Consider the following 26,074-nt stretch of genomic DNA (forward strand, 5'->3'; position numbering starts at 1 on the left):
ACAGCTCAGCACTACAATACAGTAAAGATCTGCTGTATTATCAGCCTTCCAGACCTCTCAGATCTTTACTTCACTCTTATCTTCATTTTGTCTTTGTAATGGACCAATACATTTCCTCTTATGGTAAAATAAATAAGATGCATTTAGCGGAAAATCTTTTTGGTACACCACATAGCTGTAGCAATGTAAGTAGAGTTGCAGACAGATAAACAACACTGTTCTCCTTATTTAGGAATTGTTTATGAGTTTATGAAATGGCCCTATCATTAATGTACATACTGGCCTGACGAAGTTCTCATGGCCTCAAGAAGCAAAGGTTTCCCACATTGTGTCAACTTTAGTTCTTTAATGTACCAGAAACATGGAAATCTTATCTGTAGAAAAAAATAATCAAGAGTGAAGTCTTTATTTATCTCTGTAATTAATTGAATCATTTTGTTAAATATGCTTTGCAAATTGCTAACTGGCTGTAACTGGTTGAACCACCCCGACCCGGGACTCCTTTTGCTAATTATAAACAAACAAACAAAAAGAAAGACTTTATTAATCTCTCTATACTGATCACAGCTAGTAGCAGGTTATCAAGAAGGCTTCACCACATTGATCCAGAATGCATGCCACAGAAAAACACTAAATCAACCTCAGTGTTGTGAGGAAAACTGCGTAGAAACAGCCATACCACGTCTGATATTGCTTTACGTTTTAGGCTATTTTTCCACAGTATTTGCGCAAACTGAGTGTCTCCCTCCAAAATGCATAAACATGAACTAAATAAATCATAATTGTATGTGGTTTCAATTATAAACTTCATAAATATAAAATAAAACCTTCTGAGAGTTCACAAAGCATAGTTTTAAATGTCAACATAAGCTTAAAAATCTTCCTCTTATGGTAAAATAAATCAGGTGCATTTACGTGATACAGTTTTTTTTTTGTGCTTTTGTTCTGGCGCTGACACGCATATTGATCACAAAAACACATTTACATCATTGGGATCCAAAATCCACCTCCTTCCTGAACTGTATGAATTTCTCCATGCTATCAGACCTGACCTGAGGAAACACACAATACACTTCCTGGTATCTCGGCTATTTGTTTTTCACTATGATGTCACACAGGTTTGAGGTGTTGCCTTAAAATACCTGCCAAGAAGTTCCTTCATTTAACTCAAATGTTGTGAATTAACCTATCAGAGGCTTACAAATCCATGCCATCATCCTCAGGTGTTTCCTAACCTATTTAGGGCATAATAATCTGTTACAATGAGTCTCTGAAATGACGATGAAACTGAGCATGGCGCTGTAGTAGAGGACTTCACAACTCAGTGTAAGGACTTGTTCTTGTCAATTAATCTTGTCAATTAATGCATCTAAAACCAAAGATATGTCCATCGACTTTCGGAAATCCCAATTGAACAGTCATTCACGACTTGGAAGTCGAAATTGCAACAGAGTACAAATACTTGGGGACCAGTATTGATGGTAAGCTGAACTTTTTTTTTTTTTTTCCCCTCCAGGGGGTCTTTTGTGGGCTCTAGTGTCCATTATGTGACAGTAGGCTGACAGGAAGGGGGGAAGGAGACATGCGGCAAATGTCGCCAGGTCCAGGAATCAAACCCACGACGACCGCGTCGAGGACTCAAGGCCTCCAAACGTCGGTTGCACTATCCCCTACGCCACCACAGCACACCCGGTAAGCTGAACTTTTAATCAGACATGGTTAAAGGTTCAGCAGGGCCTTTTTTTTTCTTTTTAAACTGAACTCTTTTAAAGTTATTATTGATTGTATTTTATTCTATCTGTTCTTTGGTATTGCTGTGTGGCTTGGTTTAGTTACCTTGTGTAGTAAAAACAAGTTGATGAGGCTCACTAATGTGGCAAGAAAGATAACTGGAGGGAAGCAAGCCCAGCTCCAACAAATATACGCCAAGCGTGTGAGAGCAAAGGCTAAACTGAATCTGGAGAGCGCCACGCATTTAATGCACTATGGCATGATTTATTTCTTCCATTAAGTGTTTTAACAGAATAAAAGCAATGTCTTTTGTGGATGTTTTTGCTTTTTGTATTTTGTAGCAAACTAATTTCTGTCTGAAGGCAGAAGCAGAAATAAATTTGAGTATTCTACCCACGTTAAAACAGAGTCGGCCTTCTATCACATGAACAACATCTCTAGGATTAAAGGACTAATGTCTCAGCCAGATCTAGAGAAACTAATTGATGTGTTTACATTTAGTCGCCTTCATTACTGCAGTGTCCTCACAGGTCTGCCTAAAACAACAAGCAGACAGCTGTAACTGATCCAGAAAGCGTTCTCACTAAATCAGGAAGTTAGAGCACATCACACCAGTTCTGAAGTCCTTAAACTGGCTCCCAGTAGCTCAGAGAACAGCGCTACTGTTTTCTAACAAACAGCTCAGTTTGTAGAAAACTGAACAGCTCAGCACTACAATACAGTAAAGATCTGCTGTATTATCAGCCTTCCAGACCTCTCAGATCTTTACTTCACTCTTATCTTCATTTTGTCTTTGTAATGGACCAATACATTTCCTCTTATGGTAAAATAAATAAGATGCATTTAGCGGAAAATCTTTTTGGTACACCACATAGCTGTAGCAATGTAAGTAGAGTTGCAGACAGATAAACAACACTGTTCTCCTTATTTAGGAATTGTTTATGAGTTTATGAAATGGCCCTATCATTAATGTACATACTGGCCTGACGAAGTTCTCATGGCCTCAAGAAGCAAAGGTTTCCCACATTGTGTCAACTTTAGTTCTTTAATGTACCAGAAACATGGAAATCTTATCTGTAGAAAAAAATAATCAAGAGTGAAGTCTTTATTTATCTCTGTAATTAATTGAATCATTTTGTTAAATATGCTTTGCAAATTGCTAACTGGCTGTAACTGGTTGAACCGCCCCGACCCGGGACTCCTTTTGCTAATTATAAACAAACAAACAAAAAGAAAGACTTTATTAATCTTTCTATACTGATCACAGCTAGTAACAGGTTATCAAGAAGGCTTCACCACATTGATCCAGAATGCATGCCACAGAAAAACACTAAATCAACCTCAGTGTTGTGAGGAAAACTGCGTAGAAACAGCCATACCACGTCTGATATTGCTTTACGTTTTAGGCTATTTTTCCACAGTATTTGCGCAAACTGAGTGTCTCCCTCCAAAATGCATAAACATGAACTAAATAAATCATAATTGTATGGGGTTTCAATTATAAACTTCATAAATATAAAATAAAACCTTCTGAGAGTTCACAAAGCATAGTTTTAAATGTCAACATAAGCTTAAAAATCTTCCTCTTATGGTAAAATAAATCAGGTGCATTTACGTGATACAGTTTTTTTTTTGTGCTTTTGTTCTGGCGCTGACACGCATATTGATCACAAAAACACATTTACATCATTGGGATCCAAAATCCACCTCCTTCCTGAACTGTATGAATTTCTCCATGCTATCAGACCTGACCTGAGGAAACACACAATACACTTCCTGGTATCTCGGCTATTTGTTTTTCACTATGATGTCACACAGGTTTGAGGTGTTGCCTTAAAATACCTGCCAAGAAGTTCCTTCATTTAACTCAAATGTTGTGAATTAACCTATCAGAGGTTTACAAATCCATGCCATCATCCTCAGGTTTTTCCTAACCTATTTAGGGCATAATAATCTGTTACAATGAGTCTCTGAAATGACGATGAAACTGAGCATGGCGCTGTAGTAGAGGACTTCACAACTCAGTGTAAGGACTTGTTCTTGTCAATGAATCTTGTCAATTAATGCATCTAAAACCAAAGATATGTCCATCGACTTTCGGAAATCCCAATTGAACAGTCACTCACGACTTGGAAGTTGAAATTGCAACAGAGTACAAATACTTGGGGACCAGTATTGATGGTAAGCTGAACTTTTCTTTTTTTTCCCCTCCAGGGGGTCTTTTGTGGGCTCTAGTGTCCCTTATGTGACAGTAGGCTGACAGGAAGGGGGGAAGGAGAGGGAGGAAGACATAGGGAAAATGTCGCCGGGTCCAGGAATCGAACTCACGACGACCGCGTCGAGGACTCAAGGCCTCCAAACGTCGGTTGCACTATCCCCTACGCCACCACAGCACACCCGGTAAGCTGAACTTTTAATCAGACATGGTTAAAGGTTCAGCAGCGCCTTTTTTTTTCTTTTTAAACTGAACTCTTTTAAAGTTATTATTGATTGTATTTTATTCAATCTGTTCTTTGGTATTGCTGTGTGGCTTGGTTTAGTTACCTTGTGTAGTAAAAACAAGTTGATGAGGCTCACTAATGTGGCAAGAAAGATAACTGGAGTGAAGCAAGCCCAGCTCCAACAAATATACGCCAAGCGTGTGAGAGCAAAGGCTAAACTGAATCTGGAGAGCGCCACGCATTTAATGCACTATGGCATGATTTATTTCTTCCATTAAGTGTTTTAACACAATAAAAGCAATGTCTTTTGTGGATGTTTTTGCTTTTTGTATTTTGTAGCAAACTAATTTCTGTCTGAAGGCAGAAGCAGAAATAAATTTGAGTATTCTACCCACGTTAAAACAGGAAATGTTTAGTCTTAGATTTACGGCCAACGAGAGAAAAATCTATTTCTATACAGTGTGAGTAAATACCTGACCTGAGGCGTGTATTTCAATTAGATATTGAGATAAAGTGTGGTGGTTAAGGAGTGTTTCACGTAGAACTGCCTCTGGCTGCGTGTGAGAGTTTCGTACCTCCTGGTCAGGTGAGATGGCCACGGCGAACACTTTCACTCCATGCTGCCGGGCTTCATTTGCGGCCTCCTGCACGCCTCCACATGGCTCCTTGTAGCCAGTGATGGGATGGCCGTCCGTCACCACCACGATGTACTTGTTCTCGTGGTAGTGGGAGCCCCTGCAACAGTGCAAGCACACGCTCAGATACGACCAGAGGCGTCATCTTCTCCAGCGTAGGCGTAGTGCATGTGGCGTCTCCTCTACCCGACGAGCAGCTCCGCCAGGCCCCTCTTGATGGCGCAGTCGGTGTAGGTGCCCTTGCCGATGTAGGTGATGCCGTCTATGTCGTTCTTCAGGGCCTGGCGTTCGGTGCGCATGTCGCTCAGCTCTCGCACGAGGATGACGTCGTCGCTGTAGTGTAGAGCTCCTGAGTTCCACATCAGCATGCGGTCACACTGGTGACGCCTGGGAGGCAGAGGGGGAGACTGAGGTGAGACTGGGTGCAGAGAGGGAACATGCATTTGGTTAGATTAGATTAGATTAGATTAGATTAGATTAGATTAGATTAGATTAGATTAGATTAGATTAGATTAGATTAGATTAGATTAGATTAGCGTGCTATTCTGTAAAATAGAATTTGTGTTCCAATGAGGCTTGTTTTTCAGATCAAATGTTTATTTTAAGTCACTGAAATAAATTATCTATTCAGTAAAGTTGTAATTTCTTGAATATGACTACAGATTAGATTAGATCAGATCAGATCAGATTAGATTAAACTAGATTACTCTGGGTTAGATTAGAGTGCAATCCTGTAAATTAGAATATGTGTTCCAATGAGGCTTGTTTTTCAGATTAAATGCATCTAGTAAGTTACTGAAATAAATTATTTATTCCATAAAGTTGTAGTTTATTGAATATGATTGTAGATTAGATTAGATTTCAGTGATCTTCTATAAATTTTAGTTTGTTCCGATGAGGCCTGTTTGTCAGACTAAAATAATCTTTTAAGTTACTGTAAACAGCAAACTTCTGAATGATGTTTTAATTCATTGAACACCACTGTAGATTATATTAGATCAGATTAGATTATCTTGGATATTAGTCTAAGAAGGAAAATGCTTTTTGTTATAGCTGGGCAGAGCAAACAACACGACTTGCCCTATTTGAAACTGTATTTACGTTGAAACAAAGAGAAAATGTATATAAAAATATTTGATATAATAACAATAAACATGAGTTTGAATAATTAAATGTGAAATCTACACACAACAACCCAAAGACCAAACAAGAACCAACAGCGGGTGAGATTATGTCGACTGTTTGAATATAAACTACTTACAGATAAAACATGAAGTTAATGTAGAAAGAAATCTAAAAGCATGATACAGATAGTTCTACCCCATAGTTCTGTGGTGTGCAGGGCATCAAAAATTGCAAAGAGTGTACTATAAATGCGATAAATTAACCAAGATTTATAACTTAATAAGAACATTTGAGTGTCAGACTAGTGGACAAGAGGCAGCCGCTGCCCCATTCATCTTTCATGGTGCTTACAGTTTATTTAACCTTGCTACGTAACATCTAACTAATAATGTGACGCCTTAAGACAGCCAAATAAATTAGAATAAAGCTGCTAAGCTATTATAAAATTTAGGAGCAGGAACACTGCAACCATACAGAGCCCAGAGTTCCTGGTGGTGGGCGTGGCCAAATATCGCCCTTTAATCAGGTCCAATACAAAGATCAAAGGATTTCGCCATATTTTCACCTCGTTTCCATGGTGACATTTTGGTTTTCTGTATTGCATAGTGCGTGCGTGTGTGTGTGTGTGTGTGTGTGTGTGTGTGTTTGTCTTACATTTCCTTGAGCTCATCTATGAAGCGTTTGGTGAATTCTTTAATCTGGTCGATATAAAAGTTGGGAGGCTTCTGTCTGAGGGCGACGCTCTCCGATGTATCCAGCACGAAGAAAAGATCAACAGGACAGTCTGTTTCACAGGGCAAACCAAATATCACCCAATCAAAAGAAGAATTTTTTTTTTAAAAGCTGAAAGATGCAAACATTCAGTCCCCCAGCAACAAAAAAACAGAACAAAACAGTAATTAATTCTCTCTGTGCCGTTTGTTGAGGCCAGACATGACCTGAAGCACAAAAAACCTGCAGGCCAACAGCCAACAGCATCCCTTTGTGTTTCATTGAGCTATTGCGTCATATTTAGAAAGAAAGATTGCATCAAACAATGCTGCAGATTTTCAGCATTGTTTGTTTTGTTTTTTTTAGCAGGTGTGACTCTGGTACCAAACATCTAGAGCGGGGCTTGAAAACTGGAGTTCCAACTTTGGCCATATCAAGACCACAAATGTCCTCGATGGGACGGTTTTGGCAAAAATGTGTTGATCAAACTGCTCCTGTTAAAATGTTCTTAAAATTAATCATGAAATTAAATACTATTGAACATCTTTTCACATTTTTGCAATGTGGCAGCACACAGATTAAAACTGCTCTGACTTTATTGGAAAAATATATAAATCCACAACTGACAACGTATGGCGGGCTGCATTTGGCCCCCGGGCCTTCAGTTTGACACGTGATCTAAACTCTGTAGATCCACTCAGAAAGGTCACTCGGATGCTTTTGCGACTCTGCAGCTAATTTTAAAGGTTGCATCTTTAAAAGCCGTTACGTTTAGCAAATCCAACCTTGCAGCAAGCGTGACAATAGTGAGCTAAACTTCACATGCAGCAGACAGTCTAAAACACCAAGTGGGACATCTTGAGTTCAGAGCAACAGATTTCAAGCAGACTTACCCGCAAAGGTGGGATTTTGGATCTGATTTTGCACTCCCGGGAGGAGAGCGCAAAGCAGCGCGAGGAGACATCTGAGCGTCTCCATGATTAAGCTGAAAACAAAATCAACCCGAAAACCGGATCATACGACGCTCCGGTAAGTCCCCACAAAGCGACCAAATACCGAATCTCACCGACCCGGGATTCGGACTTCTTTTGCGCAGAGTTAGGCCAACTTTCTTGGAGACCGAGCGCTCCCCCCGCAGCAGTTTGTCCGGGGCGAAGAGCCAGAGCGCGCAGAGGAGGACCAGAGGAGCGCACGGTGTGGGTGAGGGAGGATAAGGAGGAGGAGTTCCCAGGCTTAGCGCAAGGAGGATGGATGGGTGTGGATGCGCCAGAGCGCGCAGGGGGAGAAAAAAAAAGGTTTACACTTTCCTCAGAAATGAGCAAACGTCATTAAAGCTGCCAGGCAGATTTTTTCTGTAAAATCGACACAGTTTGTCACTTGTAGAGTCGCGTAACAGAGATTGTAAGCAATTAATCAATTAATCGCACCATCAATTCAAATTAGCTCGACAATTTTTACACAACAGGAAAGAAGTTTGAAGGGCAATTTTGTCAACAGACACTGGACAAATCATTTTATTTATAGTTTTGGTTGTGTGTGTGTGTGTGTGTGTGTGTGTGTGTGTGTGTGTGTATTTTTGTTTTATGTACTGTTTTTGATTGTTGTGTATTATTTTGGATATGTAAAATATCTTCTAGTGTCCTTTACAACATTAAAGTCTATTGTTCTTTAATAAAAGTGGGAGAACTTGGATTACTATGCCATTATCTTTATGTCTTACAAATTATTTGAAAATGGTTTCAAAATAACAATATTATTGTTTATTGCAATAATTAGTGGGACAAGTTATCATCCAATTTGATGCTCTTATAGGACTAGTTTTGCTAATTATAAAATAAACCCTCCAAATAACTAATTTCCAGAGGCCTCTGACATCACAAGACATGAAGTAATTGAGTTAAGAGTTATTCTGAGAACATTCCCTTTTTTTCCTTGTTTTAGTCAAGTTTTTCATCAGATTCCTTCAAAAATGAGCTTACCTACATACTGCAACTAAACATATGTGAGAAAACTAAATGTACTGCAAAAATTGAGATGGAACTTATAGCAGCAGAGTTTTTAATGTTAGTGAACAGAAAATGCGACACTGGGTGGCATGGGAGTTCACTGGGGTTGGTAGCCAGCCCATAAAGTAAACAGGGAATATGACGCGAGATTTCAGGGAGCTGTTTCAACACAGAAGCTAAGTATATGTGAAAAGTGTTAAAAGCCTTAATGTACTCAGAAAATGTAATTTGTCAGTCTGAAATTTGGGTTTAATTCCACTTTTACATGACAGGCATGTCTTTACATGGATGGCTTACGCAGAACACCAACTGCAAAGCTGGGGGGGAAAAAAGATGCTCACTGGAACAGGATCTCTGAGGCTTAACGAGAAACAGCTGAAAGACATCAAGGAGTCATTTTGTCTTCTCATTCTGCTGAAACGCTCTGGTTTCTTGTGGAAGATGGAGTGGGTGTAGACTTCTTTTTTTTTTTTATTCACTTTGATATCCAGGCTTGACCTGAGCATAACAGTAGGCGTAACAGGGGTGTGGAACCCGTACTATGTTTAACAAGTAATCCCAAAGAGACACAGCGCCATCTAGTGTTGATGTTTGAAATTAGTTTGGAAAATAAAAAGTAATTGGAATATATGTGCGGAGACGGGAAGAAAAAGGCGTGGGGGTGCTAGCTTGGGGAGGTTTGAAGTGGAGGGGAGGGCTTTGGATGCTGAATGATTGCCGTTGCCATATGTGCGTATGTTTGTGCTCTTGAGTGCGGGACTGTAGGAAAAAGCCTGGCTTGGAATCAGATTTTCCACTGAGATCACTGAAAGGAAAGAGGGAAGAGGGGTGGGAGAAAACGGGGACATCTGGTAATGATCCACCCCTCTTTGCAGGCTCCCGTAGTAAATCTGCAGGATTTCTAGCAGCTGTGGGGCTCTTCATATGCAGTAACGCAGAACGCATGAGACCGTTATTCCATAAAAATCCAAAGGAATGCACAAAACCTCTGAGCCCGTTCCCCCCCTCCAACCCTGTTTTCAGCAGTTTCTTGTAGGAATACTTCCCATTTTTTGCATTTCCGGTCTTTAAACTAATCCACAACAAATGATCTCTACATTAAGATATACCATAAATGCAAAAGAAACTAATATCTTGTAAAAGCGTGCCTAAACTTTTCGGTGATCCCTCATCTTCTGACAAGATTTGCAACGCTTCCACGTCAGGGAAAAGGCATGCAGTTTGGGGCAGCCAGCGTCTCCAGTCTGCAGATATAAACATCTTGCAGTACTTAGCACACCGCCACATTCATCATCTGCAGATGCACTTCCCTGTGAATCCCGTGGAGATTGGCACTGCCAAGGGGAAGTGACTCAAAATGTTGCCCTCCAGAAGTGATCGCAGATGAAACGAAGTACAAGCTTGGACAGAGAAACTAAACTGCAAAACATGAAAGGTTAGTGTTAACACTTACTGGCACAGAGTACGAAACTGCAGGTAAGAAAAAAAAAAACCCAAATGTTAATCACAGGAAATTGTCCACAATAATTTCCAAAGAAACAAAAACAAACTCATTACAGTTATTTTATTGTTCAGGAAAAAAAAAAACATAGAAAACATAGTTCAACAAAAGGCTTTTTGGCAACATACTGCCGTCTACTGATGGCATTCAGTAAGTAAACCTCATCCAGAGCCTTGCAAAAGTATTTACACCCCTGAATTCTTTTCTCATTTATCAGAAGATATCAAAAATGATAAGTTTTCCTTTTTCAAAAAGTCATAACATTATTTAGCTCATCTAAAAGAAAAGAAAAAATTACTGTTCGGATTTTAAAAGTTGCAAGGTAAAAAGCATAACACATAAAGTAAAGTATGTCACTACAAAAAAAAACATCTGGTGGTGGCAGCATTATGCTATGGGAATGTGCTTGCATAGCAGAGGCAATTTGGTTAGTTTATGACAAGCAACCCTAAACATACAGCAAGGGTTAAACTGGAATGCCTTAGACTAAAGTATTAATGTATTAGAACGGCCTAGTCAAAGTTTAAAATCTGTGAAAAGACCTAAACTTCCAAACCTTACTGACTTTGAGCTACTTTGCAAAAGAATTTGCATCTCCAAATGTGCAAAGTTTGTAGAGTTATACCCGACCAGACTACCAGTTTACTATAGCACCAGGATACAGTGATTCTCAAGCTTTTATCTCATCTCGAAAGTAGATCAGAAAGGAAAAGGAAAAACAAGCATAAAACAAGTAAACTAATTTAATATGGAACTCAAAAACAACCAAAGAAATACAAAAAGCTCCACAGCAAACAGATAAAGCATAGTTGTCAAAAGAAAACTAGCATTTTTACATTATGCCTTCAGTATTAATGATCTAACATAACTACAAATGGAGAACCTTCATCAGTCTCACAAGCCCTTTCCCCAAAAGGAAAATAAAAACACTCCTGCCAATATTACAACGTCGGCACATATACATCAGCCAAAGTATGGTGGCTGGATGGTCCACAATAAAATGCACTGCAATGTCTATGAAATAATCTGGCAGTATCACGACTCATTGGATGCATGCAAAACTATCACTCTGCTGGCTGGTTACCTACCTACACTGGTTATCGTACAGCCTCATGCTCGTCTGAAAACCTACATGTGGAGTTACTGGGACTCCTAGAGTTACAAATAAGAATTGCGATAATACAGATCAGGTTTCTCTTTACAAATCACACACTGAAGTACTTTAGAAAAGTATTCTCCACCCCATAGTTCTGGAAGAGCTTAGGAAAATGTACAGACAGAAGAAAACAAAGCTTATAAGATTGAAAACATTTGTTTGTGCTGGTTGTAATAGTCTGTGCTTACATTTACATGGCAACAAAGACAAAAATGACATTTGCACTTCAATCTCAAAAACCCATAAAGTCTCAATCTTTAAGTTGTAATGCTGGCTCAGTTAGTCACAAACTTGCGTACCGTTTTTCTGAACAAGTGCAGAAATGTAATGTCAAATCCAGCATTGTTGGCCTTCACACCGGCCTCAGTTCATGCCTGAGTGACTCTTCAGGTGCCTCCTCAGGTGGTTCAGACAAGTGTAGGTCTTGGGACAGATCTGGCAGTGGTACGGTCTGACTCCCGAGTGGTTCAGCATGTGCTGCTTCAATACGCTGCCGTCCGAAAACGCTTTGCCGCACTGCGAGCACACGTACGGCCGCTCCCCTGTGTGCACCCGCATGTGGACCGTCACCTTGTGAGCCATCGTGAAGCCCTTGCCACAAATGCTGCACTTGAACGGCCTCTCCCCAGTATGAGTGAGTCTGTGGGTCCGCATCGCCCCCATCTGTGAGAAGGCTTTCCCGCAGTCGGGGCACACATGTGGTTTCTCTCCTGTGTGGACCCTGGTGTGACTGCGCAGTCCTCCCGCCGTGGAGAAGCACTGGGAGCAGTGGGTGCACTGATAGGGTCGCTCTCCCGTGTGCGTGCGCATGTGCTGCTTCAGGTCGTAGCGGTTCCTGAAGCCGCGGCCGCACACCAGGCAACTCTCGGGCCTGTCGTCGTTGTGCCGCAGCTCGTGATTGGCCAGACACTTCTCGGACAGGAAGCACTTCCCGCATTCCTGGCACTGGTAGGGTTTCTCATGGTCCACCCTCTGGTGGTACTTGAGCTCGCTGATGCCGGGAAAGGTTTCGTCGCAGTACCGGCACCTGAAGCGGTGGTTGGGGCTGTAGGGGAGCTGGTGCTCGCTCATCTGATGGTTCCTGAGAAGGTGGGCCATCTTGAAGGTTTTGCCGCAGTGGGAGCACTCATATTTTGTCAACAGCTGCACGCACTGGTGTCGGACACGTTCGTGCAGGGATCTGAATTGACAGCCGCATTTGGTGCAGATGTGGGCAGCGTTTTTACACTTCCTCTTCCGGTGGCCAGACAGATGCGCTTCAGTCCGGAAGGCTTTCCCGCACTGGGAGCACTTGTAAGGCTTCACTGCCGTGTGAAACCGCTGATGTTCCAGAAACTCAAAGCGGTACTTAAAGCTCCGCCCACACAGCGGGCAATTATGGGTGACCCTTCCCCCGCCGTAGATGGCTTTAACAGACATCTTCCTGTAGGAAAGAGACACTGACGAAGTCCGGTGACCAGGGAGAATTTTGCTATGTTTACCTCCACCCATTATTTTCACAGTTTCCATATCACCGCCTTCTTCATGCCGCTGCTGGTGCTTGGTTAAAGACTTGGACGAGATAAAGCTCTTTCCACACTGTTTGCAGTGATAAGGTTTATCGTGATCCACCTGCTGGTGATATTTCAGGTCGCCGATTCCTGAAAAGCCGGCACCGCAGTGGCTGCACTTAAAAAGTCGGTTTTGGGCGTGAGTTAGAAGGTGTTCTTTCAGACCGCTAGACTTTGGAAAGCTCTTTCCGCATTGCACGCAGTCGTGGTTGCGCCTTCGTTTCGGGCAGTGATGTCGGAACTTTTCCAGGGAAGTGGAAAAGCTGTTGCCGCATTTAATGCAAAGGTACGCCGCGTTTTTACACTTCCGCAGCCGGTGACCAGCCAGCAGAGTGGCTGTTCGGAACGCCCTCCCACACTCAGAGCAGTTGTACGGCTGCAGGCCGCTGTGGAGCCGCTGGTGCTCGATGAGGACAGAGTGATGCTTAAAGCATTTGTCACACTCGGGACATTTGTGGACTCCTGACTGATGCCTCCGGCGAGGAGATGAAGCGCCATCAGCCCTTTTGGGCGATTCAGAAAAGTCTGTGGAAGTGGAAGGGTTTGTGGAAAGTTCTTCGTCGAACATGACGATCTGTTGGACGTCTGTGTTTTCGTCATCACAAGCACTTGGGTGGGAAGCGATGGCCACCTCCAGAGATGGAGGGAGAGACAGTGATGGAATCAGGAGATCTTCTGACTGAAAAGGAGCTGAAAAATGAATAAAAACTTTTAATTTACTATGTACTGATACACGACACCTTACACATAGAAAACATGAAGTCTCACCAACAGTGGTCTTTGCCAACTTTCCATGGCACTGTTTGCTCTGGAGTAAAAGCTTAAGGTCATCTCCATTTGAAACACACTGCATGTATTCTTCCATGACAGCAGGGGCGGCACTGATCCAAGTCGCAGTCTAGAAATAGAAATTATAAGTTTATGGTGCATTTTTTATTTGCTCCGTCAACTTCTAAAGACAATCTGTTACCTGTTTAAAATCTGGTATTGGCAGAAGCTCCTCTAGTCTTGTGAAGAACTCACAAACAAGAGTCTCTAGCGCTGTGTCAAAGTCTGGGCCATATTCCACAGGAAACACATTCTGTTCCAAAGAAAATCAAGGACATTCCCAGATTAATATACGGACAATACTGACAGCGCTAGTACTGCTTTAACTTTTACACGTTTGTTACATGGCCACAAACTTTAACACGTGCCATAGGGACATAACATGATGGACCAACACAAAGTAGCTCATCATTGTACAGCCAAAGAAAACAAAAATATGCAGTTGAAAAAAAATTAATAAATCTGAAAAGTAAGTCAGGCATATGGATTAAATCCCTGTAGCTTAATGCTTTGCTGAGGTCTTGCCGTCACCCTGAATGAAAACAAATTTAAATCAAAATTTACCAGGGGCACAAAGAATTTTGGTCTAATATATTGGTTGTAATATGACAAAAAGGGGAACAAAAATGTGTTATACTCAATTCAAATGTTTTAAATCTTGTAACAATTTTATTCCAACACACAAATCCCTGTATTTTTTACCTTGAGAAAATGTTCCCTGCCATCAGTGTCTTCAATAAGGCCTTGGACAAGCTTCATGAAGTTGGCTTCTGGTGCTTCAATTACAGGATCATTCGTCTGGAGGACAAAACAGATCGTAGATCAGCTATAAAAACTAGTAATCCACAGAATATTGGCATTAACATCGGTAGCTGAAATGTAGTTATTGTTTAACATATCTGTGTTGGTCCAATCCATAAACTTAACAACTGATATCTGTTGTCACATATGTGTTTCGACTAAAATCAATTTTTCCATCTTGCCAAATTATTTTACGGTTGTTCTGTAAGGAAATTATCAATAATCTTCATTATAATAATAAAAAGTATATTAAGACAACATCTGTATAACTGAAATACTAAGAGGAAAGCAATATACCTTAAAGCTAGACATAAGTTGCCATTTGTGCAAAACTAATAGACAAGTCAACTAATAAGAAGAAATTTATGGGCATCCCTTACCTCTTCCAAGCAAGAGGATCGGATTCGGTTAAGATGAGTCTCTACAGCCTTGAGATCTTCAGGGTGTTCAGAGCGCAACAGCTCAAGAGTTGTCTAAAGTAAATGCAGTGTGTGAGATGCCTGTTGGAGTATTCTTCGATATATGTTGTAAGGTGCAGCCTAACATTTCACTTACCCTTGCTCTGAGGCCCAAGGACAACAGTCTCCCCTCTCGTTTGCTCATGAGTTCAGGGACCGCATCCGTAACCATGGAAACAAATTCCTCCAGTTTGCCATAGTGTTTTATGTTTCGCTGCCGGACAACTTCCCACATCACTGCCGACATCAGACGGAGCGGTGGGACGAGGAGCGCCAGCGAGGACAGGGGGACACTAAATTCTTAGGAGAAAAGTAGATTCATATAAACACACTTAAAAACAGGATTAGAACCAAGATGCATAGATCACTAAGTTGCATATTTTAATTAATTCAACAGAGATAGCAGCTTATGCTACAGCTTTAAAAAGATGGGTTTTTGGAGGAGGTCGGATGGTCACATGTGCTGAGTGAAGGTTACAGTGTCAAACAACTCTGTTTTTTTTGCCATCTTTCAACTCAAATTTAAGCTTTTGTAAATTAGTGACTTTATTCTGAGGTTTCTGTGCAGTTTCGAGCCTCCTATCTAATTTAATGCAAACTTTCAAAGGCAATAAACACTCTTGATTTTGCATAGGTAACATTGCCCAGTTTAAACTCAGGCTCTGTAGGTTCTGTAATTGCATAACTGTTTACCAGCTGTTTCAAGTGCGATTTGCAGACCGCTAACTGGTTCATTAAATGTTTGTCAACACCATTGAAATAACAAATAATTTCAAAGGGTCGTTGAAGTACTAAAGTTGTGCAGAGTTTCATAAGCGACAAAAAAACATTTAAGTCTGTTAAGCAGTATGGTGGTTTGTTGTGCCCAGAATGACGCATTATCTAATGCTATCATGCTAGCTTCAAGGCCGCGAGCGCTCTAGCCAAATCGGATCATTGCAGAGCAAAACAATTTTTGTTCCAGAGATTAGTCGAGGCCTGCTAAACCTCGCCTCATCCTGCGATTTAGCTAACTCGGCTATACACAACGGAGACAGAAGCAGCTAATACTGCTAAATTGCAAAATGTAATACATACCCATATCATTCATTTAGTATTTATTTCGTTTCACCGAAGAGAAAAATCAACACAGGAGATTATCTATCATAGTTGCGGTTAGCGTGCTAGCTACCCGATTACGCAGCGTCAGGCGCCAACTTCTTCCTGAAACACGCAGTTCATCAAAGAGAGCGTTGGCTGGTGGAGTGGCGCTTGTTTTGCTTTACAGGGCAGTCCGGCTGAGAACATTTTCACGGTCAAAAAGATAAACACAGTTTTCCGGGACGACCGAAAATGAATACCGAGCGAAACAGGATGAACTGTTTTATTCATGTACGCTAAATGTTTGGAATTGATATAAATAAAAATTGCCATTATTTAAATAGTATAGTACAGGCACTTTAGAAAATATGACCAGAGTACAATCTTCTAGATACAATTTTAATAATTCCAAGGTAAATTTAGTTTTGTTGGTCGACTGTAGCATATTTCATTTATAATTTACATGTTAATAAATCCACAAAATTTTGCCTAGGGTTTTGCTTTATTCAGTGCTTAAGATTCAATTTTAAACACAAATTTCAGTAGCGTGAGCAAGCAATTTGTAACAAACAAATATATTTTAAAACACACATTATCTTTAGTTTCTCATCCACAAAACATGTCGTGATCAGTTTTTCTATTTGCTTTGCTTGAAATATTATTGAATCCAGCTAAAATGTACCCTCCAGAAAACAAGCTCTACATAGACATGAATCTGGTGACATCAGAGTTCATTTGAGGACTTGATTAGTATTTTTTTTTTGTTGTTGTTGTTTTCTCCTTGTTTTCGTGTTTTAATTCTTATACCTTCTTCAAAAGGGTCTTCACTGGCATTATACTTTATGGCTACTGTAAAATGTGAATAGCTTGCATGGCTTTTCTCTGAGCTGAGAAGTCCATAAAAGCTGGCGAAGATTAATGCCAGAACTACAAGTGTTAGTTCTTATGTGTACGTTCTCTCGTTCTCTCGCCTTTGTGACTGCACTGGAGGTTTCTTGCTTTTGTTCTTGAAGGCTTTGCCGCAATACGCATCAACCTGTGTTTTCTGTTGCCCTTGACCCAGCTCAAGAGCGTTCAGTTGTAGCAGCCTGAGCGGAATAATTTGCCACACTGCTTGCACTGGTTGGACAGTTCAAGAGGATGAATCTTCTGAGGGAATCTCAGGTACACTCGAATGCTAAGCTGCAACTCTGTGCATCTTTAAAGTTTTTCCCCACACAAACAGTGAAACCTTTGACCCTTGTGAACGCACCAGTATTGAAACTTTTCCCCTACAAGCTAGAAGCTCCTGGCACATTCGATGAAATCGTGATTTGCTTTTGTGCAGTAATCCTTGTGTGTCAGGACAGATCGGACTCTGTTGTGAAGGATTTAACACAAGAAAACATCCGTAAGAATTCGCCACTTTCCGCAAACAGCACACTGTGTGCAACCGTCCGAGGGTGTAAACAAGAACTGGATGATGCAGGTTTTTTAGAAAATGATGAAAACAGTCACTGCTCCAATGGAGAGATTAATGTTAGAAGAGAAGAGTCCCCCATCCACAAAGAACTGCATTTTACAGTTTTGCTCTTTTTTTTTTACAGTCTTCTTTTATTGGCTACAATTTGCAGGGACTTGTAGTTTGAACTTGTGAACCACAAACTAAGGTAATTTACTGAAACGGGCAGAAATTAGACTTTTAGACAAAGATGTAGGTCTGTTCTCGTTCACACTTCAGTTCTGCCTTCTGTAGTTTCCAGTTTGCGCAGGAACCTTGTAAAAAATGTCTGTTTTTCAGACTGATCGGTAGCTGCAATCTGTGGAGTGTCCACGTGGTGGCAGTGTAGGAACTGAAAAAGCTGTGGCTCAGAGAGCACTTATCCTTAAAAGAGGATTCGTAGGACGAGTAATTAGATAGTGCATCATCAGGCCATCTGGGCACCGTCAGTCACCATGACTAAGTAAATCCCTGTGCTGCACGCTGATAGACAGGAGAACCACTGTACCTAAAAGGCTCTGTCTTTTATTTTTTTCTTCCTTCCTCATTAAATTCTCAGCCTTTTATGGCCTCCTAATTTCATCTATTGTCTGTTTTATGATTTAATGTCAACCCTTTTTTTATACACTGAAATTTGTCCTGCAATTGAGAGTAAATTACTTGATTCAAGTAAAAAAAAAAGAAAAAAAAAGGAAAAGACCGGAAGGCTGTTCCAGACTATTTTGAGGAAGGTCATTTACTGGTGAAAAATATACAAGAAAGTGATATTCATGATATTTTATGAACATATTGCAAACATATAACCAAAAACTAAACCTCAGACTCTACCAACTATACACAAAGTTTTGTATGATAAACATTTGACTGCACAATAGCTAGCGACATTTACTCCATTACATTTACTTGAGTAATGTAATGGTATGTAAAATGTACATAAGTACATTTACTTATGTACTATTATTTTTTTTTAAGTATTGCTACTCTTATTTGAATAAAATTCCTAGATACTCTATCCACTGTGAGTAACTTCACTGAATAAAAAACAAACATGTTTTAGCCAAAAATTCACCAGACACAGATACACACCTGCAGCTTTTGTTAAAGTTTTATAAGTTTGAAAGTGATTTGGGGAAAAAAAATATATTTTCCCTGATTTTGTTATTTTTTAAATATGTTATTTATGTTAATTATTTTCATTTAGGCCATTAAAACACCAAAATTTGCAAATAACTATATTCTGGTCCACATGATGACGTAATTGTTAAATATTATATGATTGATGTTTTGATCAGATACTTGGTACTTCTGCAGACGTTTTATCAAATACTTTTTTACTCATAAGTAATTTCTTGAATGGCTACTTTTTACTTTTATTTGAGTAAAAATATGTTAGAAGTAATGCTGCTAATAATTGAGTACACTTTTTGGGTGCTCTACCCACATTTATACTTTTGCAAAAGGACTGATTCGTTTTGAAGGGTTACCAGAAAAGGAATCATAGCATCTGATTAGTAGAGTTGCTCTGATATAAAACCTGTCCAATCTTCTCTATCAACGTCATCCTCTCTGCCAACGACAATTATTTTGGTGGAGGCAGTGTGATGCTGTGGGCTAGTGTCTTCCTCACTGCTGCTCTAGCCAAAAATTGATTTTTCTTTCATTCATATTGTCAGGAAGCGATGTCACAACCAAAGAGATAAAGAACCAAAACAATGTCCTCACTTATAAACCAAGACTCGTTATTGTCAAGGTTCACACTCAAATAATTCCTAATAATAATAATAATAATAAATACTCCCAAGCTATCCACTGAACAGCGTCACACATGACATTTCAAATTAAGCAGGATGAGTGGCAGTTCACTGAAAGTCATTCAAATTGGCCTGCTCAGCATGCACACGGTTGATTAGCAAACTCATTACAGTGACTTTGCTGTGTTTCACTGCATGCTGTTACATTTTGTAATTAGACATAGTGCCTTTCTAATCTTTAAAAAAAAAAAATAAAATTTCCCATACTGACAAAGCTTTAATCTCCTCCACATGTACAAACGCTTAAAAAAAAAAAAAAAAAAAAATCTGATCAGTTACCGAGGCACATTCGGTCAGTTTACGCACGGATCCAAATTAAATTTTGCGTAATTATGAGGACGGCTTGCAAAGAGTACATGTGATAGATTTGTTTATGCACACGGAGACTGTATGTACAAGTGTGTGTGAGTGAGAGAGAGGATGGGAGAAAAAGGCAGTCTCTGTGTTTGTGTGTATGTGAGTGTGTAATTAAAACAAGTGATTTTTTTTTTTTTTTTACATTCAGATTATGCTGCTATCCCAGCTGGTCAGAGTTGGATTTGACCATCCTGACAACCAGAGAGAGGAAATCTCTTCAGGGCTAAATCCAAATTGGCAACCTTGTTGAAATTTTCCTTTTTTTAAAAAAACTAAAAACCTGAGAGCCCTAAAAACTTATTTTTAATCGGCAGGTGAAGTCCTGAAGAGAGAAAAAGGAGGATGAAATAAATGCGACGAGCTCATCTGACGTTCACTCACAGGCCGCAGATATGAGAAAAGAGTTTTATTACAACCCATTAAAACAATCCGTAAATAACTTCTCATAAATGCGATACAGACATTCATCTTCTGAAGGATAAAATATTGCATACAAAAAAAAAGAGCCTAGATTTTTGCATTTTATTTTTATGTCATTTGATTGTACCTAGCTACGGTCATAATGATCCACTGGTTTTTTTTAATTTTTTTATTAGAAACACATTACAAAAAAGAAAAAAACCCAAAATGCTAGAAATTAGCCTTAAACCTCTTCACAAGCTTATAAAAATTTGCTTTCAGTGCATTCACTTCACTCCAAAAATCCACACCCATTTGATCAAATTAAGCAGCCTAACGAGATCCAGAGGAGTGTGAGGGCAGCGATCAGAATCAGGCACATGAATTAGGGGTTGTCGGCACACGCCACCCTGCCTAGCAACAGACACGTCTTCGTTTACTGATGTGGTAAATATCACAAAATCCACCCTGTCCTCTGAAGTCAGCATGATGACTACACAGCACAATGGATTGTGCTTCTTTTTCCAGTCCTAAGGAAAAAAAAACATCATTTATTTGTATATTTTGAAGTTAACAATATAATCTAACCAATGTGACCCATTTCTTACGAGTTGAAAACAAAAGATCAAATGGATTTGTCGAATCTGAAATTCTAAAAAAAAAAAGAATTTTATTTACTGATAAATAGCCATTTGTTTAGCCTTAACATAAATTATGAAACTTTATGGTGGAACAAACATTTGATTTGGCTGAAAAACAGCGGAAGAAACTGTTTGAACAATCTTCACGTTATTGTTTGGATTGAAACAAAGTGCCTTAAGGTTGCTTGATATTGACGGTGTTGTTTTGTATAGATTAATAAATGCTGGCCTTTTTTTTACATTTAACAGAAATAACTCAGTTTGGGGGTTTTATAGTAAATTTCTTAATTTGGGACCTGAGTCTGAATTTTGTAACAAAACAAGCAAGGTGGTATGACGATAAAAAAAAAAAAAATCCTTGAATCCTTACACCACTTCATTCTGTTCCTGCTTCTCTTATGAGCCTGTTTTGACTTTTGATGTCCAGAATATACATTCGGGTTTTCAGATGCAGTGCAGGCAGCAGCCACAGCTTGCAGTCAGATTTTCCCAGGCTGAAACCACACAACAATCACCTACTGGTCAAAAGCATCCATGCCTCACGAACCGGCTACAATCACAGATGAAAAGATATTTGATCTGGTTTTACGATGTGATTGAGCAACACAAAGTAGCTCAGGAAATTCAGATCTGTCCTTCTTTTCTGACAGGTGAAGCTAAACAATGTTTAAATGCAGGATGAAAACGTGAGAAAGACGTGAAGCTGTCGCTGCAGCATTACATAAGTCAACAAATGTTAGATTTAAGGATTTGAATGAAAATGAAGACAACTCTTTCCTTTCTCTTTACAATTAGGTGCTACACTGTGTTATTCTGTTGCAGAAGCGTTAGAGGTGTGGGTTTAACTCTTTAATTTGTTTTTAGGGGGTTTGAATACTCTATAGGCACTGTCTCTGTATGTGGAAGCGGCCATTGGTCCAGACTGGTTTGAAAATGTTGGAAACTGTCAATAAAGGCTACAAAATATATGCAGTTTTCATAACCTGGTCTCAGCTCTGTGGAAAGATTGATACAAACTACTGGCCAAATAATTTTTCTCGTAATTTTCTTTGTAATTATATTTAAGAAAAAAATCTAAAGGCCTTTGTCTTTTTTTTTTTTTTTGCACACAGTTTCTGTGACCAGAACCCGAATAAAATTAATTCATAAATAAGTAAATTAAACTTGCCATACAAAAATAGACTTAAAGGGAGTTCCTAGATAATTCTACAGCTTTTGTCTAGACTCGTGTAAAATCTTCTGCTCAAAGGTTAGAACTACATTCTACTGATGCAAAAAGATGTGAGAAAAAAACTTTTAAAAATGCAAATGCGAAGTTGATCACTACGCATATTTTTTGACAAAGCATTTATGTTTAGTTGATACAGATGTGCTTGAAAGTTCGGATTTCATACAAGACACAGCAGCCAAGGAGAAGGCAACCTAACAACGGAGATCTGAACAAAACGGAGGAATGCATCGTAAAGCGCTTTGCATCCCACCACCATCATCATTGGTTTACATTGAAAATGCTCTAATATCTCTGAGCTATGAGCGCCAAATGAATGGGAAAATTTAGAGGACTGCTATTAATTAAATAACTTACTTTTTAACACAATCAACAAAATGACCATCCAGTGTTTTGATTAAAGTGCAGATAAGTTACTCTGTAGAGGATGAAACAGTAGGATGAGGCTGCCTGTAGCCTATAAGCACCCTGGCATGTAAAAACTGCGCATGGAGTGGTTCACTGTTCTGATATAGTTTGGAATTTAATTACCGGCCCTCATTTCACCGTAAGAGTAACCAAAAACATCCCTACAACTTTCCCAGAGGCGTTTTGAAAAATGTTAACTACAGAATGTTAATCGTCGATGTGAAGGTTACATTTATTCAGGATTGTCTTTCTACTAAAATAGAGGCTGTGAGCTACTGTACTTTAAAAAAAATTGCATATATCCTCTGCGTCTTATAAAACCATTTAAAAAAAATCAGTTTAGCATGAATTATTGCTCAATCAATTCAATCCGTCTCGATGCAGTCTCAAAGAAATGTTTCCTCGTAGTTTTCAGTCGGGTCCTCGGCTTCGGGGCCTCTAGATGCGGTTCTGACTGTGGCAGACGGGCTTACGCCGGCCACCCGAGTCACGCTGTCGTAAGATGGTGGTGAGGAAAACAGCGAGTCCTCCACTGTCTGTTCGACTTGTATCGCTACAGGAGCGAAGTGCTGTATCATGGAAGCTATGAGCCCCTCCGTCTCTGGGGCGTTGTCCACGTCCACCACCGTCTCGTAGTTGATTTGTCTGTAAAGGTAAGAGGCCTGCTTCATTTGCCGCCGCACCAGATGCCTCCTGTAGCACCTCTGGATGATGACCGCAGACACCTCCTCCATTTTGTGGCGCAGCGTCGAAGTGATGGGCTCGTGGGACACCTTAGATGGGTTGGTCATCATGAACTTCTCCTCCATCTGCTGTTTGAGGGTGTCCATGTCACCCGACTCCCCCAGTACGCGTTTTGTGAACGCAAACAAGATGTCCAGGCAGTGGATCCTGTCCCCGCTCACCATAGGAAGGTCCATGGAGATCAGCTGGATCTTGTTGGGCTTCGCGATCCGCAGCGGCTCCGACAGCGCATCGGCAAACCTCTCCAGCATCGAGAACTCTATGAACTGAGTGGCCTCGGAGTCGAACTTCTCCCAGACCTCGTAGAACATCTCGAAGTCATCCTCGCTCAGAGGTTCTGTGCTCTCCTCGGTGGCAACGCTGAAGTTCTCCAGGATGATGGCTATGTACATATTTACCACGATGAGAAAAGAAATGATGATGTAGCTCACAAAGAAAGCAATGCCCACCGACGGGTTCCCGCAGTTTCCGCGGGCGTTGGTGCCAGTGTTGACGAAGTTGATGTCGCACTCCTCGGGGGGGCTTGACATGATGGGGCTCAGGAGGTTGTCCCAGCCTGCTGAGGTGCTGATCTGAAAAAGGCAGATGATACTGTTCCCAAAGGTCTCAAAGTTAAACATGTCATCGATCCCATCTTGCTTCTTCACGTAGGCAAAGTTCGCCATGCCAAAGATGGCGTAGATGAACATTACGAGAAACAGCAGGAGGCCAATGTTGAACAGTGCTGGCATGGACATCATTAAGGCAAACAGTAAAGTCCTTATTCCTTTGGCTGCACGGATAAGTCGAAGTACACGGCCTATCCTGGCCAGTCTGATGACTCGAAACAGCGTTGGAGATACAAAGTACTTCTCAATGATATCAGCGAGGACGATCCCTGAGTTGAGAGGAAAACCAAGAGAGGACAGATTAGATAAGTTGTGTAATTTTTTTTCCAACTATGAGTTAATAAGAGACGTACAAACAGAATTATGATCACCGTCAATCTGCAATCAACTAGTCAGAAACTAGTAGTCGGACCTTTTTTAAGCACTTGCGTGTTTACTGATCAAACGGGTTGTACTGACCCAACATTATTTGGTGTGGGAATTGTTGATAACAAAAAGCTAGCTACATGTATTACTTTTTTATACTATGAAAGGCTCAGCCCAATTTTCCAGAGAAAAGACTGCACTATAAACTATATTTGAACATTTTACATTTAAGATAATGGTCTACTAACTCCACAAGGAATATACACAAAGACTGACAGCTAATCAGTCTTTGTGCTAATTATGCTTATCATGATAAAGGCTAAAAAGATGCTAATGCCAACTCTTCTGTCATGTTGTCATTGTTTTAAAACCTTGCTAAACTGTAGAGCTATACAATGTCAATCTTTGGGAAAAGATCTAATGTATTTTTGTGATAAATTGTGCTTCTACATTTTGAGGTGTGCAATAAAATTAGTAAGTTGGTGAGCTGTATTCTGTGTGGTAAAGGACTTAATGAGATGAACAGTAATTTTCTTGGTTTAAATTATCTCTGCTCCATCTATTTGTTGACAGTTCTGTACTTTGGAACGGTTTGGACAAAATTACGATTTCAATGTCTACAAAAATATAAATATAATGTGGCAGAAAATTGGAAAGAAATATTTGTTCACCAAAAGGAAAGTTGCAATCTGTAGGTCAGAGCTTTATAGAGTTGGCCATGGAAAGGTATCAACACACCGAATAACGTCTGTCTACTAAAAGCCTCCACCCTGTCGAAGTGACCTTCAGTATGAAGGAGGCAATAAGACGATTTTTACCAATAATAGAAAGAATGATGACCACAAAGTCAAAAATGTTCCATGCAACAGTGAAGAAGTAACATCGGAGAGCAAAGAGCTTAATCAGGCATTCGGTTGTGAAGATGACGATGAAGACCAGGTTGACGATGTTGAGAACAGACTCCATTCGCTCTGACTGCTCGTCGGTTTCCACCATCATGGTAACCATGTTGACGATGATGAGCATCATGATCATGATGTCGAAGGCTTGCTTGGACACCAGATCGAAGAAGAAGGCTTGGAGAATGTTCTGAAATTGGAGAACACAAACCCTCAGTCTGTAAAACCAAAATCTTACACCAGAAGAGCAATTCACAAGTACAAAGGAAAGATGAATTTAGAGGGATTGACACTGTTCTGCTTTACCGCAGGCCTCGGTATCGGCTTTTGAGGCTTCTTAGATCCCAACTTTTTCATTGCATTGTAGTACTTCTTTTGTTCCTCGGTCATGAAAATATCCTGTCCACCTAAGTATAAAACCAAAACATCGCATTACGATTACATTCACCTCATTTTTAAATGTAAAAAGGAGAGTAAAAAATTTTTTTTATTGATTTATTCATTGTCTTTTAGTAGATATGGGAACTTTCTTCAGGCAGAACCAGAGTTGAGGCAGCTTAGAGTCAAGGGAAACCTTAGCAGACGTAACATGAAGGAACCATTTCCTGTCTTTTCAGTCTCTGGCATAACTGTGGAGGAATCTTGATCTAATATTTTTCACAACGTTGCCTCGGTTCATGGAGGTCTCCAGGCTTTATGCACAGCACCACAGCTTGACTAAGACGTTTCAACAAAGGCGTTCTGTTGTCAAGTTGCTACTTTGCTTTTGATCATTGCTCTTTTCTTGATCCAGTAGAAGGTCAAGCTCAGAAGGGCTCACATTTAATGAGAATACAGAAGAAATTTCTCCTTAGAACCTCGTTTTCCAATAACTTTTGTTTTTTTGTTTTCTTTTTCAGTTTTCCATTTCAAATCGTCGTGCGGTTCAACCTTGGAACGAATTTGCGTGGACTCCTTAGTAAGGCAGCACAATATACCGGTAATAATAATCACAGTACGAGTGTTTCCATTGTTAAAATCTGTTTTAAAGTGCAATAAGTTCACTCTTTTGCAGACCAACCTGATACTCACCATCACTACAATAGATTACAGTGCCCAAGAGTCTAAACG

At 40.1% G+C, this 26,074-nt stretch overlaps 3 protein-coding genes across 3 annotated transcripts in view; all 3 read right to left on the reverse strand.

Annotated features, from left to right (window-relative positions):
* Positions 1–7,830, reverse strand: part of col6a1 (collagen, type VI, alpha 1) — a 37,459-nt gene extending 29,629 nt beyond the window's left edge. Inside the window, exons 1-4 of the mRNA XM_044133344.1 lie at positions 7,537–7,830; positions 6,587–6,716; positions 4,994–5,194; positions 4,748–4,907 (exon numbers count right to left, since the gene is read on the reverse strand). Coding sequence (XP_043989279.1) covers positions 4,748–4,907; positions 4,994–5,194; positions 6,587–6,716; positions 7,537–7,621 — 576 coding nt within the window. The 5' untranslated portion in view covers positions 7,622–7,830. The remainder of the gene's footprint in view (positions 1–4,747; positions 4,908–4,993; positions 5,195–6,586; positions 6,717–7,536) is intronic.
* Positions 7,831–10,201: 2,371 nt separating this feature from the next.
* On the reverse strand, positions 10,202–16,179 carry LOC122840744 (zinc finger protein 11-like). Its single transcript, XM_044133345.1, has 7 exons — positions 16,021–16,179; positions 15,041–15,243; positions 14,866–14,958; positions 14,387–14,482; positions 13,827–13,937; positions 13,625–13,754; positions 10,202–13,546 (listed from the first exon to the last, which is right to left on the reverse strand). Exons 1-7 carry the CDS (start codon positions 16,031–16,033, stop codon positions 11,670–11,672), a joined length of 2,523 nt encoding a protein of 840 aa, XP_043989280.1. The 5' UTR covers positions 16,034–16,179; the 3' UTR covers positions 10,202–11,669.
* A 3,859-nt stretch (positions 16,180–20,038) lies between these two features.
* The window catches only part of LOC122840746 (sodium channel protein type 4 subunit alpha B-like), a 60,269-nt gene continuing 54,233 nt past the window's right edge, over positions 20,039–26,074 (reverse strand). Inside the window, exons 25-27 of the mRNA XM_044133346.1 lie at positions 25,271–25,375; positions 24,884–25,154; positions 20,039–23,968 (exon numbers count right to left, since the gene is read on the reverse strand). Coding sequence (XP_043989281.1) covers positions 22,734–23,968; positions 24,884–25,154; positions 25,271–25,375 — 1,611 coding nt within the window. The 3' untranslated portion in view covers positions 20,039–22,733. The remainder of the gene's footprint in view (positions 23,969–24,883; positions 25,155–25,270; positions 25,376–26,074) is intronic.

The sequence above is a fragment of the Gambusia affinis genome, linkage group LG12 (assembly GCF_019740435.1).
Source record: "Gambusia affinis linkage group LG12, SWU_Gaff_1.0, whole genome shotgun sequence".
NCBI lineage: Eukaryota > Metazoa > Chordata > Actinopteri > Cyprinodontiformes > Poeciliidae > Gambusia > Gambusia affinis.

Coding starts and splice junctions, on each gene's coding strand:
- LOC122840744 (XM_044133345.1), bottom strand. Junction 14,959..15,040: donor CCTTGGGCCTCAGAGCAAGG/GTAAGTGAAATG, acceptor CATTTACTTTAG/ACAACTCTTGAGCTGTTGCG. Junction 13,938..14,386: donor GCAGGGAACATTTTCTCAAG/GTAAAAAATACA, acceptor TCTTTGGAACAG/AATGTGTTTCCTGTGGAATA.